The following is a 15,862-nucleotide window of genomic DNA, read 5'->3' on the forward strand; positions in this document are numbered from 1 at the left end:
TACTTAGCAAACAAGTAATGTTTGTTCACGATCAGCCCCCAACACCCCCCCCCCCCCCCCCCCCCAGTTGCATTTGAAACGGATTCCAGACGATATATTTTATTTAATTGAACACCTCTAATCAGAAAGATCTCCCTCTTTGGGCTGGAGCAGGTTTGACCTCCTGACTGGAATGACAGCATTGTCAGCGTTTTTTGATCTGGCATGTTTGTCATCACCACCTTGCTGTTCCTCCAGTTTAATTCTTCTATAAAAGCTGCATTATTCGCTACGGTTCTAACTGTGCCAGTTATGCGCAGCGACTCGCTGCTAAACCTGATATCAGTGGTTGTGTTTCTGCAGCAGCAAACGTCTTTCACATGGGATTATCATTCTTTCTCCTATCCTCTCTTACTTGAAATCTTGTAGCAGTATTAAAGCTGTGACCGGAATGGCTTTTCCTTGCTGAGCATAATGTTACACCTCTTAACAAGGGAGGGGGGAAAAAGGTGAGCGAACCACAAGCTTTTAGCTGGTTTTATGGCTCACATTTATTAGGTGTTGCATTTCTGGGATTTTTCATTAATTTTCAGATAATACCATTCCTACTTTGATCATGGAAAGGTGGATTGAGGTACCGTGGTGATTCGATAAACATGCTCCCCTACTTAACCATTTGTTAGATACATTTTATTGCACGTAAGGTGAGAGGAAAACTTGTGGTAATTTACACACACATAAATCAAAAGCACCTGCTCAATTGAGAGTTTTAGATATAAATGCTACAGTAATTTACCTGTCAGTAAATGTTAAACCCTGTATCGTTCACCTTGTTGTAAAAATAATAAAGTGAGCATCATTTCTTGTTTTTGTGGGACACATATGTCACTTCTGTACCTTAAAGGGTTAAAAAGAGAAAGGGAAAAAGAAAAGACTATGAAAATAGTCAGTAATATAAAACAAGTACACTTTGAAGTTAATCCTTCAAATCTTTGCGTGCACAGCAAAGACAACCGTCCAGAAAAAAAAAAAAAAATCCAGTCAGTACCCGTGCAGAGAGTTAACATCTCTGTAACTGCCATCAAATGAAGAAAAAGCTTTAAATATTTATATTCATAAAGGGCAGTCACCCGTAAGTAATGAATAAGGTAAACTGTTAGCTTTATATGTCAGTCAAAGCGATGTGGCTGTAAAGATCTTTTTTTTTTTTTTTTTGCTAGAACACGATACATTTATTTGTGTAATTCCGATATTTTCTTATGCCCTTTTGGTATGGTCCAAATACTTTCTCCATACTTACAACCATACAAGAATGTAAATGTAATCCTTGCCAAAAAGTGTTTGGTGATCAAATAGTTATAGCCTCAGGTGGGTTTTGATGCGTCACTAGTTCCAGCATGGATAATGCAAAGCTTAAAAAAAAAAAAACATGCTTTTCTTTTAGTTCCTTTTATGTGTAGCCAAGTGAAGTTTAAGTCTATTGAAAATATTTATGGAGGTACGCTGTAGGATGTTGTGCCCAAAAATTGACAACCATGGATTAAGGAATAACTCAATAATCCAATAACCGGACCGATTTACATTTTTTTTAAAAGCATGTTCTTTATGACTTAACATAAAAGTTCTGCTTTCTAAACCACCTGAATTCTTTACAACAAAGAAATAGTGTTATGAAAAAACCTACAGAGCATTCAAAAGGGATATGTGTATGGATCAAGTTTAGAGAACAGAACCCTACTGCTGGTGCTTTCACTGAAGAGGACACCTTTCCTCATTATTCTGTATTTTGCATTATATAATTTAACAAGAACCAAGTGGAACTCCTCTGTTGAAGCAGAACGGGATTTTAATGTTGACCGAATTATTTGTTGTTTTCAAGTATTGTGGAGCGCCAGAAGTCCTAAACTGATATTCATTTTGAGGTCAAACTGGGAGCAAATCCTGGAAGATCATAGGCACTGGACTCTTTCATCTTAATGATTTCCATCTGATTGCTGCAAATCTGATACAAGCTGCAATAGCTGGGCTGTTCCAAAGCACTGGGCAAATCAGATAACCCAAAGTGACCAGGTTACAGCAGGGCTTTGGTATTTACATACATTAGTCAAATTCGAGACAGAAGTATTAGCGCTGGAGATATTAGCTGGGTGGGCTGTTTTTTTTTTCACTTAATACTAGGATCAAAGCTCTGGCAGAAGATGAACAAAATCTACATTTTTGTACCTAACCGGATGAAAATGGTACCATAATTCCTATTGTAATGAGAACTCCTGTTGTAAAAGACTCTTCATATAAAAGAAAATGGTGCTGCGGTTACCCAGCTTGTCCTCATTGCAGAATGTAGTGTGAGCAATACAGTACAGGGCTGCTTGACATTTGACTTTACAGTACAGGGCTGCTTGACATTTGACTTTACAGTACAGGGCTGCTTGACATTTGACTTTACAGTACAGGGCTGCTTGACATTTGACTTTACAGTACAGGGCTGCTTGACATTTGATTTTACAGTACAGGGCTGCTTAACATTTGACTTTACAGTACAGGGCTGCTTGACATTTGACTTTAGGGAAGTAGGGATGAGAATTTATTGTTGTATTTTTAATTTTTGTTTTTGTATGTGTAGATACAATACAGTGCAAGGAAAAAGAAGGTGTCTAAATGTCCAGTCCTAGTACGTTGCCATCTTTAATTCAGTTTTCTGAAACATTATATATTGTAAATTTAAGCGACTAATAACAAGTTGTCAAACATGACATTTCTGGTATAGTTTTATGACAGATTTGTGCTGCTTGTTATTATACAGGACAAGCACATAGTCCTAGACATACAAATTGCATCCCCTAAATCCGATGTGGCAGTCTGACTCCGGATGCAAAACATGCAAGAAGCCTTGCCAGCTGACGTGACTTGCCCTGAAAGACTAGTGTACAGCGTGGTCCTGGGAAGGGTTGGAGGGCTTCTAAAGCCAGGGGATGTCCTAAATCAATGTATGGTCAAAGTCAGAAATGAAAGATGAGAGGATACAAGCCAGACTCCAGCTTGATCCCGGAGACTGGACACAGGCTAACATGCAATGCAGAGACTGAACGACTTTTTTCACCCCATTTTAGGCTTTTGCTTCTGCGGACCGTTCTAGTGGAGCTTCTCGATAAATCTTGTAATCTTGTTTACTCTATACTTTAACTCGTTGAACAAGTTTGTGGTCCCCAGCAAGGGATCAGATCAAGCTTTAATTCATGTAATATCAACAATTAGCCATTACCGTACTGTATATGCAAAATAAATGGGATTAAAAGTGATCTGCAAGGTTTGCCATTGAAGAATATTTTCCTTCCTACAAAACCCAATGCACTTTTTAGGTAAGGCGCACTCTGAAAATGTAACAAACATCCTGAAAACTGGTGGTTTCTGTTCATTGTGTTTTAATGGGCCCTGTGTATCCCGGACTATGAACCACATTGTTCAAGCAAAGTTCTGAAAATTTGGAAGCAGACGTGATTTTCCGTGTTAGTGGCACCACAGTGTATGAACACAATCTGGAGAATGTAATGAACATATGTACAACACTGACAGTCCAGTATGTAACAGCATCGTTATGACACAGTGTTGTTTGAGAATCTATCATATACTAATGTATGGTGAACCTTCTATATACAACACTGATTTTATATATCTAGATCACTTGGCTTGAACAATTTGTTCTTGAAATGTCTATAAATATTTTTACAAAAAAGTTTTAGTGACTTAAAGTAAAGTGAGCCGTGGGGTTTTCCCATTTCCTTAAGAACCTTGGACCAGCGCAGAAAGAAACATATTTACAATGGGTGTATAACAAAGCCACAAGAAGTTGGATGTTGAATGAAAAATGAGCTGCTGTCAGTGTGACCAAGTAATGTTACTTCAGAAATGAAAATGGATCTAATCCCACGGAAAATGACATTTCAATCTGTGCAGGCCAGCACACTTATTGTTCTGCTTTATACAGTTTTTCAAGAAATACACCAGCTGCCTTTTTGCACTCTTAACATAGCTGGCCTCTTGGTCATTTCTGGCTCCCAGGGCATGTTTCTGCAATGGGTCATTAACATTAGGCGTCAGAACATTCAGAGTAAAAGCTGAATTGTCTGTAAAGTATCCTGCAGCATGTTTTTGTTTTAGTCCAGGTTGTATATTGTATATTTTGTATTGTTTCACATCATGTCTATTTTAAGCTGACAGGCTATGATCAATAATTAGGAATCATTAAACAAGTTACTTATTTTCCACATTTATTATTATTATTATTATTATTATTATTATTATTATTATTATTATTATTATTATTATTATTATTATCAGACAAGAATAATAATAATGAAAACTATTTAAATATTAATCTTGCATTGTAACCCTGTACTGTACTGCCCTGTAACACCTGTAAGTCATAATAATAATAATAATAATAATAATAATAATAATAATAATAATAATAATAATAATAATAATAATATGAAAAGTGTTGTCAGTCTGAAATGCAATCTTAAGATTCTCCTGCTATTGGGAGCTTTAGGGGACCCTAAGCCAGTTTGGCTTTTTTTTTGCCTCCCCATTTTTTTTTGCCACCAGCCGCCACTGATGCAGGCTGCATTTAATATCCCCAAAATGACTGTTCTGAAGACAGCGACTAAATAAACTGCACATTTTCCACTGAATTACAAATGCATTTAATTGTCACTCTATGCCGACCTAGACAGTGGTTTCGTGAGCATTGCTTTTGGTGACATGGGGGTTGTAACATTTAAAACATTTCTTTTAGGCTTTTGGTCTCAGTAGATACAGCAAAAAGCTGGTTATAAACTCATGGATTGGGTGTTTCAGGAGCTGGAACCATATATTTTTAAAGTCAAATGTGAGGGATGGGGTTTGGAGATACAATGGGTCTGTGGCACCTGGGACTGAGATATAATAGGTCTAGCATTCTGGGACTGATTGCTTTCACGCATATGCCTGATGTTGTTCTTGTGGAACATCTGCTATAAGAGAGAATCACATGGGTATTGACCAGGTTGATATTTAAATTAGACTCTCTTGGACATTGACCATTTTTGGCAGAAAAACACTCAGTGTTGGGCTGTAGCACTACATGATCTAATGCACACACATAAATCTGTCATGCATACACATTTTTCCAAATCTCAACCAAAAAAGACTCCTAGTAAATCTTGGGAGCTGTTTATTTCTAGTCAACATGGTTATACTTTAAACGTCAGGGAGCAAAGATATAGGGTTGTCCCTTATATAAACCTTTATGTTAAAGTAAAACAAGACCAATGTTAATGCTAAACAGGCTTGCTAGGCTTCATAATTGTGCCTTAACATTTAATTGGTATGTTACAGACTTGAGTGGTACAATAACTGTCTATAGTTGTAGAAGCACGGTCTGTACTGAAATAGCATGACAGACTGCAGCCATATTTGTAAGGTACCCATTTTCTATAGTGATAAAGATTATGAGTTATATATATATATATATATATATATATATATAATATATATATATATATATATATATATATATATATATATCAGGTGAAATTGTGCCATTGCTGACAGGAAATGTTATCACATGTACAAAATGCACTTTAGTCCAGAGAAAGTTGCTGAAACATTAAAAAGTCTGTCCCCGGGTTCTGTAATCCTCACTTAAGAACAGCTGGCAAAAAGAGGATTAACACTTACACTGCTGGCAGTAAAAGGTTAAATATTTTGTTCTGAAAACAATACAAGAACTGGCATAATGATTTTTCACAAAGCAAGCTATTCCAGTTTTTAAAAATGGGGACCCTGGTGCAGAAATGAAGGCACTCGGAGAGACAGGGGCTGGTGGGCAGTTCCACATAAATGTTATCAGGAAGATGCTGGAAGCGTACGTTGTGAGATATCAGCTTTGGAAAATCCTGTGCAAGCAGCATGTAGTGTCTTGTTAAGTAAACATCACCAGCAGTTTGAAGGTAAAACATTAGCTGGCATATCTCACCCAAGTGCGGTTTTAAGCTTGAGGCAAAGATTACAATGCTTAAAATAGACAAAACTGTAATCGTTCAATTATCAGCCCCCGAGTCAAGAAGAACAGTATCTGCACTATTTTATGATGAAATTGGACACATGAAAAAACAATGACAAAAACATTCACCAAACTCAAAAATTCACCAGTTAGTTTTTGTTCAGTATGTTATGAGTGTTGATGTGTAAGTTTATGCATTTCACTGTGTTATACAAGAGTAAGGTATTCAAAGGAGCAAAGAGACATTAAAACACTTCTTCACCAGGAACTACAGTACAAGGGGTCTCGGTCTTTCTTTGTGCAGTAACTTTAATCTGCCACATGGTGGCGAGAGCTCATAGCTGTGCAGTAAACTGGGTCTGTGCCTTAGCAAATGGAGTCATTTTTTTGTATTAATTTTTATTTTTTATTTTACATATTAAATTCAACATGACAATGCTGAGAACAGAACTATATATATATATATATATATATATATAGAGAGAGAGAGAGAGAGAGAGAGAGAGAGAGAGAGAGAGAGAGAGAGAGAGAGAGAGAGAGAGAGAGAGAGAGAGAGAGAGAGAGAGAGAGAGAGAGAGAGACAGGAGCTGCCTCCTGATAATATTTTTACCATGTTATTTTCTACAGCTGACTTGGATTACTGTTGTGTTGCCGTGCAGACTATTGTTTTAAGGTCAGATTCAAAAGAAGCGCCAGAGTTCGTACATGACCTGTCTTACTAATGTAGCATCCCAGTCTGGAAAGGGCAGTTCTGCATTGGGCATTTGTTGTGAGCAGAGACAATACAAAACGGTAGCAGTATAATACATGTACAGTATTTAGAAGGAAATTGTATTTGAGCTCTGTTTCTTTTACTGCTCACATGACAAATAATGCAAGTAAAAATGATAGCTCCATCTGCGGATTTCACACTTCAAGTCAGAGCATGTCCTGCCAAGCCATTTAACGCACAGAAAAGAAATAGGATCCATGTTGTCAAAGGTGACACTAAGCACCAAGTAAAAAAGAAATGCCTAAGGTTTACTGTTTGGCTAATTTCAGAACAGGAAGGTTAAGCTTCATTGGTGGTCTGAGGATCATTTTTTATCTTTTCCTTTTTTTTTTGTACAGTGCTAATAATAGTGTGCTTGACTGTAACATCTGAGCTAAGATTAATAACGCTGGGAGCTGATGCAGTGTCAGTGTGAGTCGTTAGTCCTGAATGGGGATCATGCCGAGCACCCTTGTGTAAGCGTGCAGTGAGCTGAGGAACGTATTTCCTGAGAGAAGCCCCGCTGCACCATTAGGTTTGCAGGTTTGATACAATTCCACACTCTGGTTCCCACTTCCCAGAACCACCAGATGACTGAATGGAACAGGAGAGGTCAATCTGCACAATTACACGAAACCCGCAGGCTGCATGTTAACAATTCTTGTCAGTGTATTTTTGGTCCAAATGTTGAACACTGTGCACGGTGAAGAATGCATGTGTTTATCTACCACAAAAACAGATATATTACATTTTCATTAAAATGCAGACACTGTAAAACTGTAAAAAGCACCATTCCTCTCTAGTTCTTAGTCAGGTTAGGAAGCCTACCACGTCAATGCATACACAGAACTATATTCATTAACATACAAGAGCTATGCATTCATTTGCATTTTAACTTTTTAAAAATATTTTGTTTAAGTATATACAGTACTGCTGATACTGTGGGGTTCTAAAGGGCTTGGGGTGCCCACAAATCAAAAGATTTAATTAGCAATAAGTCCCATAAATGATACCGCTCCCCAAATGTTTTCCATTTACAACCAATGCAGAACACCTGGGTGGGACACTTGCTGTTCATTGTCCCAATGTTTGATGCCAGATATGCTGAATGCCAAGACCTGGATGACACTGAGTACTGGCCATGGCGGTAGCCATTGTGCTGTTTTCAAGATGGTTCAGTGACATGTATCAGAACGTAAACATGCCTTGTATTTCATTGATTGCAAGTAGTTTTTCTCATGGTGCGGCATTTTGTTCAGAACATTAACTTTCCCAACATATTTCTGTGATCTCTATTCTGAAAGCGTAACATCATTCAAAACTACACTGATAAAACCGCTTTCAAAACCACTCTCTCAGTGGGAGTGTAAATCATTGCAATTACGCTATCGGGTTATTTTAGTCATTACAGCTGGCCTTTCTGACAATTTTCTGCTGTTTCCTTTAGAATCAAGCACAGCATAGTATGGTTCTTCAAAGTTAAACATGTCTTATTTGAATAGTTTTTAAATAGCTGGGGAGAATGTAGTATTATCTGTCCACGTACCCATGACTGGAATGTTGATGTGTTTCTCACAGGAATGTTTTCTTTCTGAGCTTTTGTGGTTTTTTGTATTTTATTTTATTTTTATATTTTTGTTTGTGTTCTGGATTGTAAATTTGGTATTTCTTTTTAAACGTACCAATGTATTTAGACCAAAATGCAATTCGCAAAAAACAATACTGAAGATACTACAAAACAAATAAAGGGTTATGCCTAAAATACTTAACTTATAATAAAAAATAAAGGATTAACATTCGAGGGTTACATTACATACTCAAAATTTGCCTAAGATGTGCATTATGACCTAGGTAGCATTTAACAGTTTTGTATTTTATTTATTTTATATTTTGGTGTAAATACACTGATAAATATTCACCCATGCGGTTAAATGCTTGCTTGTCAACTTTTTTTTTACCTCAGTTCTTAATTTCAGAATGTTTGTTTGATTTTCTCTTAGATTGAAAATCTTCAAGAACAGCTCCGGGACAAAGATAAGCAGCTCACAAACCTGAAGGACAGAGTGAAGTCTCTGCAGACCGACTCCAGCAACACAGACACTGCCTTAGCAACGCTGGAGGAGGCCCTCTCTGAAAAGGTGAGCTTCATTCTCATCTGGAGCTGCAGGACACGCAATAGAACAGCCAGCCTTGTGTGAGAACAAGCATCCAAACATGCTGAGTGCACACATTACCAGTGTAGGACAGGCCATACTGTAAAGTAACATGTCCAGCAAAGCTTTTCAAATGGCCCCCCTCGAGTCACAGCAAGTGTTTCAAGATACAGTAAAACCTGCTGGCGGTGCCCATGCAGGGATTGTCTTTTGCTGAAAGAAAAATTGTGCTTTTTTATTTTTTTTTACACAATTGCTTTGAATGTAGAAAGAACAAGACACACAGGGGCTTATTCTAAAGGAGCAATAACATGGTTTGTGTCATCACCAATGAGTCTAATACAGTAGCTGTCAGTTCAGGTGGAAATGAGTAAAGTGAAATTTAAATCATGTTAGATCACTATAATTATGAATCAATGGTTGTAAAAAAAAAAAAAAAATGTAGTGTAGTGCAAATAGCCATACACTGTCCTCTAGCCCTCAGCCACTTGGATTTGGCCCCAGCGTTGACTGAAGGCGCGTGTACGCTTGTAAAGCGTTGGTCCACTAGCAACTCGTGCTAATGCTTTGTGTCCTGATATGGCTTGGCTTGGGTCCTTATAAGGTTGTAGTGTCAACCCAACTGTCAACAAAAGACTAGTGGCAGTCAGGAATGACAGGCAGCCTCATCACACTTATCACGAACTGCAGCTCGAGCCTGTGTGGGGATTGGGAGGGAGGAGACTTCTGCATATGTGTGTGCTGATAGCGTCTACAAAGCTCCTGTTTCCAACAGCTCCTCATGGGGAATACAGGTCTCTAATTCTGCAGGGTCAGCCAGAATCAGGACATTTAATCATTTGGTGCGTAGACATTTTGTACATGTGTTTGTACATCCAATTAATGCATGATGTAAATAACTAATGTATGCAACATAGATGCAAAATAATGTGGTTTTTAGTTATCCAAATTGAAACCCCACAGTAAAAGTCTGCATACATCTAAACAGGTGCCTTTATTAGCAATGGGTGAATGCAAGAGGCTTAGTCAACAGTTATGTAAAGGCAGTAAGTTTAATAAAAACTGATTACGATGGTTCTTTGCCAAAGTAAAGTGAATGGTGCCAATATCCCATTATAGTAAAGTTCCAGGAGGTATAATGTGATACTCTAATGGAATTAGATAATGAATGGAGAGGATATACATTCACCCTTGATTCAAGATTTGATACAAAAACATGAGTTACAATAAGATAATATTGTGCAGGCGCCTTCATAGGAATATAATTATCAGACTAGCGTTACTGTGCACTTTTTTTTTTTTATCTGAGACACAGTTATCATTGCTTCCATCAGAGCTGAATAAGTAGCTCTAAACAGTTTAAGGCATTCTGTTATTGCAGTGCTGAGAACACAGATGGTTTGCATATTCCACACTGCATTTGTTCACTAAAAGCTTGTTATTAATTGAATTTAAGTCTCTTCAAAACTGTGTTTATAGTTTGTTCAGAATCCCTGGTACCGATATTCTGGAATTTGATTTAATCTCATTACGCTCAAAATAATACATGTGCAATATATAAAAATAGTCAAGCTGCTCTGTGAGGAGCGCTTATGTGTATTTGTCAGTCTGCCACTGCCATGGCTGGCCCAGCTGCTGCTATTTCAACTGCTTATATCTCATAAACCATTTGACTGCTGACTTCATAATTCTCAGTATTCTGGAAACAACGCCGTTATTTTAACGTAAGGTTGCTACCATATTGTGGTCATTTTATTACACCTAAAGCTTCTGAGATAGTGGCTTTATACTCTGTACTAAACTGTATTTTATGATTCACCAGAAATGTATCATTGTTATCATACAAAAAAAAAAAAGTTTGTGTGGCAGGAATTTGAAAGGCTGGCACTACTGCATTGCCAAAGCCTCACATCCCAGAGTCTATTTGAGGAACTCCCTTTATATTTGCTGGGTTATATAAACTTTCTCTGCTAAATGTGTTGGTAACAATGGCGTGGCCCCTTGACCCAGTTCAATTCAATATATTCAAAACCTTTCCTTTTATGAAGAAGTACAGTCAAATACACATGTATATTGTGAGACAAGGAGCAAAGAGAGCGTAGAGCACAGGACTACAGTCCCCAGGAGGCAACGGGCTGAAAAGCCTTAATTGTGATTATTTGTTAGGTAATTGTGTGAATTATTTAATTATTTTGGCAGTTGGTCTAATCAGCCAGGGTGTAAAAACCCCACAGTTTATGCATTCTGGGCTGCAGAGTGGAAAGCCCGGTAGTGAGTTTGGACAGCCATAAAAGGAAACAAAGATGGAGAACCTTTTGTTTAATGTGCTTGTTGTTTTGTGTAACGGGTATTTATTACCCGTAAGTGGAGTAGCTGCCTGGTTGGTTAGTCAGGTTAAAAAAAAAAAAGTGTTTAGTCAATTTGTTTATTTTCAGTTTGTTTATTTTGTTTAAAAATTAAAGAATAGCGCAGCCACGCTTTGAAAACTCAAGTCCTTTGTGTGCCTGGGTTAATAAAGTGCTGGAAAAAGAACCTGAGAGAAGCAGCCTGTCTCACAATATGTAGAATGTAAAAATACACCAAAGAAAACTAACATCCTGATTTGAACTTAAGCTATAAACCTCAAGAAACCAGTGCTCACATAAACAAAGTGTTCTTCTTAATCTCTGCTGTTTGAACTGTTTGATATGTTTAGGGTGGTAGCGGTACAAAACAAAAGGGGTTTATTTTGATTCAACAGGCCCACATATAAATTAAGCATTTTCATCTGGAATAATGCGTTTGCGTTCAGCTTGTATAATGTTTCTTAGTTACGAACTGCTTCTGTGTCCACCCAGAAAGTTATGCAAAATATTCTCTGTTTGGCATTCATAATAAGATTGTATGATAATTCAGTTGTCCAAATGTTGTGTTTTTGTGGTTTGTGTGGTTTTTAACGACTTTGCATTATGGAATACATTCTATAGCAATTACTCGTTCTGTCACAAAACCTGTGAAATGTACTCATTCGTGGTGGTCAAGTTGCTGTTTTTAATTAGCACCGAAGGTCTGAACCGAACGATAAGAATTGTTTTTAAGTCTGAATTTGAAGTCTTTGTCTCTTCCTACAGTCTTACAGGGATTTCGGGTTAAATGAAAATCACAGATGACTAAAAACAAATGTAGTTTTATTAGATGCGTTTTGTAATGGCAGACAGCCCTGAATTTCAACACTTGAGTGAAAGATACGCCACATAATAACATATATAGTAGCTTCAGTTTCTTAAAACAAAAACAAAAAAAAAGACTTCAGTTACTAAGAGTTTTTCTAGTGGTTGGAGTTGCGATCATTGCATGGTGCAGTGCAAAGAAAACAATTGTAAATTCTCCATGAACTTCCCCTCCATCTGTTTAATTGTTTGCTTATCCAGTCAGTTTACTGCTGTCTAGATGCTTGTAGCAAGGATGTTTTCATGTCCTCACAAGTCCTGAAGCTTCAACCAACAAGATGCTCCATTCTATGTTTACATTATGGCCTATATGTCTCACTGTGACCAAAACGTGTTGATCTAATCTTAATTTTTTAACCTTTGGCTGATTCAGAACTGAAATCTGAAGCTGAGGAAACACAAAGCCACCTTTTCAACAACAGTAGCTTGAAAACTGGTTCCAGGAGACTGAGAGACCTGGTTAGAGGCAACGTTGCTCTATCAAACCTCAAGTCTCCCCTGGCGTGCCATGCAGTGGTCTGAAACTAAGGTTCCAAGCCACAAAGTGGCTTTGTGTTCCCTCAGCTTGAAGCTCATAAAGCCTTCTGCTGTCCCAGTAACGAGGATCATGCACAGGTGTGTTCTTCGTTTAGGATTTGAGACGTTTTCTCTTCTCAGATCTGTATACTGCAGCACAATGGTTAAGTAGTACAACATAGCTGCTCCATCTTAGTCCTGTTTAGTGAGAAGGGCCTGCTGCACTGTTAATAGCAAGACACGTTATTGACGTTTTTAGAGAGTTGCTGTTTCTTGAGTGGACTATGTTGCATTAAGCCCACTTAACACATACATCTAACATCTGCACTAATGCACGCTAATGGAGTTGACATTCAAATTAGTCGTATGTCTCTTGAAAATATTTTTCTGCTTTTAGCACAGTGAAAGCACAGGTTCAGAGAAGTGCATAACCGATTTCCTTGTAACTGCAGAAGTGAGTTTAAAATGAACATTATGGTATACCAATGCTTCATTATGTTGATGCAGTACTGCAAACATCCTACAATCAAATTCTTTAATTTAGAACCCAAGTTTGGTTAGTCCATGGGTACATGCACTAAACTTCAATGTGCTTTATAAATGGTCTTAACTAATTTTCTGTTTTTGTACAATTCAATATTAAGATAGCACTGGATATGATTTGGTTAGCACCTCTTGAAATGTTCTTCCTCTGTTGACTGAAAGAACAGAATGTCATGGCATACCATCCCATGCACAGCTGTTGATATGCAAACCGTTGCAGTTTTCGTGTCACAGGGGTCTATTACTGTATCATCACTTGGGTAGCCAAGTACAACATGACCTGTTTTAATGTATCAAACTGTTTTACTTTAACTAACAGGATTGATGATGAACGGTTCAAAATACAAGGCAGCCCATCATCCATCTTATCTCTTACGCCTAAACCCTTCCAGTCTTTAATTCTCCATTTATAACTAGCAAAGCTGGGATCACTGCCAGTGATGTTCTCATGATTGGACGTCTAATAATGAACACAAAATGCCACTTTTGGGAGCTAAACACAGTAAAATGTAGGTTCAAGACCCCCTTTCCCTCGGGCTTGCTGTACATACATCATAAAGTACAATATCACTGGTGTAGCCAATTTCCATAATTGTGTTCATCATTTGGCTTTGTTTATGAAGTAAAATCTAATTCATAAAACTTCAATTGCAATGTTGTAAAGTGGTTTTAGTCTTTATGTTCAGATTTGTTGTACATTCTAATTTAAGAAAAACTGAGTGAGTTCTTTTCAATTGAACTGTAGCATGCCCAAATACAGCTGTTACTGAAATCATTACAGTATGAGGTGTCAATCAGTGTGTGTGTGTGTGTGTGTGTGTGTGTGTGTGTGTGTGTGTGTGTGTGTCTTTATAGTATTCTTCTGACTGTAAAAATATTTAAACAACAGCAGTATTTGGATATGTTTTCCGAGTATATTGAGATTTATAGTCTTATGACGGGCTTATTTTTTATTTCTTTTTAATAAAATCATCAGTCTGCTGACTTCAAACAACAGTGACTAGCACACATTGAAACTGTTTTCCCCATGCAGATCTGGATTGAAGTGCAGTATGTCTTGGCACCCACTAGTCCATTCTCATTACCATTCATCTCCAAAAAATGTGCTCTGATTTGTGCTAATGATAATGTTGTGCCCCTTGGTAATGTCCAACAAGCAGGAGTGGTGACTGTTTGCAATTCTTCAATAATGAGCTGGCTTTAATCTCCTGACATTACCTTTATCATTGGCAGGAAAGAATTATCGAGCGCCTGAAGGAACAGAGGGAACGAGATGATCGGGAAAGACTGGAAGAGACAGAGTCCTATAAAAAAGAAAACAAGGACTTGAAGGAGAAGGTTAATGCATTGCAGGCTGAACTGACGGAGAAAGAGGTCAGTCTTCATGGACACGGAGATCATATCTTACATTGTGTCATCAGTGACATTAGACCACAGTTGAGCGTTTATCTGTACAGGGAGGCACATTGTTCTGCTTTCATTGTCCGGAAACCATTTACCTGAAATGACTGTTTCAACCATTTTGGACATAACAGGCAGTTTACTGTCTGTCCAGAACTAATTTAGAGATCAGTTAAATCTGAATCCGGCACCTAACAGTACTGATTTGTATGGGGTACTAGTGTGCAGTATTGGAAACATACATTTCTAATGCATGAGTGCACTCGCCGAAGGTGTCTGATTTCAGAGAAATGTAGAGCAATGCAGAGAATGATAGACAATATACTAGGACACACATGCACACACACACCACTTTTTAAATTATTTTATTTATGGAGTCATGAGACTTTACAGATAGCTGTTAATTAAATATGTGCAATTCCAACACCGAACCTTGATCCTAATGTACGTTTTAAAGTAAAAGCATTGATTGCAATATTAAAGCCCTTCTTTTCTTAGCTCATGTACCAACATGACTTTACAGGGAAATATGCTTCGTCTCAGCTTCCTGTTATGATTTTCTTCCAATTTCTGATTTATACTCCAATCCCCACCATTCCTGATCAGATGCCAAATGGAATCCTTATTGTTCCAAAACATGCTGGAGCAGTCTTTCTGAGTGTAAACTGTATAAGCATGTACTTTATGTGTTCTAGTTTTTAGTTAGGTACTGATTATTATTATTATTATCATTATTATTATTATTTATTTTGAAATCCCGGTCTGCTAGAATTGTTTTTTTTGGCCTGTGTTGACACTCAGCCACAAACTTGATTGCTTGAAATCAAGACTACAGTTTTGCAGTCGACTTCAAAGGTGCAAATAATTCAGGTTTTAACTTGGGCTTTGTTAATTTGTCTGCTTTAAAGTGTGAATTAGAATGTAATGGAGTGGGTGAACAACCGTCGTAATCACACTGTGTAAATTCACTAATAATTTAAACAGGAAAGATGCAGGCATGGTTTGCAAAAATCCTACTGCTGAAAGCACCAGCAGCACCAGCTGTTTGTATGTTGGTTTCATTCTTAAGATGAAGATGGGGGCTGTGTCAGTTTCTAGGCCAGCTGCAGTAATTGGTCACATGAGATGGGCTGGCATTACCAAGTCTCTGGACTCCTGTCTGTGGATTAAGCCTTAGCTCTGGAGGGCCATTCCATCAGGTTTAACAGGTAATGATGTAACTAACCACCCCAGGGCCTGGGTGGAGGTTTAATTGGTTTAATTAAAC

At 37.7% G+C, this 15,862-nt stretch overlaps 1 protein-coding gene across 10 annotated transcripts in view; it reads left to right on the forward strand.

Moving 5' to 3' along the window:
• Positions 1-15,862, forward strand: part of LOC121298410 (ERC protein 2-like) — a 252,786-nt gene that overhangs the window by 74,501 nt on the left and 162,423 nt on the right. For all 10 annotated transcript variants that reach the window (XM_041225526.1, XM_041225533.1, XM_041225530.1 and 7 more), the window contains exons 8-9: positions 8,774-8,911; positions 14,428-14,568. In XM_041225526.1, coding sequence (XP_041081460.1) covers positions 8,774-8,911; positions 14,428-14,568 — 279 coding nt within the window. The remainder of the gene's footprint in view (positions 1-8,773; positions 8,912-14,427; positions 14,569-15,862) is intronic.

The sequence above is a fragment of the Polyodon spathula genome, chromosome 23 (genome assembly GCF_017654505.1).
Source record: "Polyodon spathula isolate WHYD16114869_AA chromosome 23, ASM1765450v1, whole genome shotgun sequence".
Taxonomy (NCBI): Eukaryota; Metazoa; Chordata; class Actinopteri; order Acipenseriformes; family Polyodontidae; genus Polyodon; species Polyodon spathula.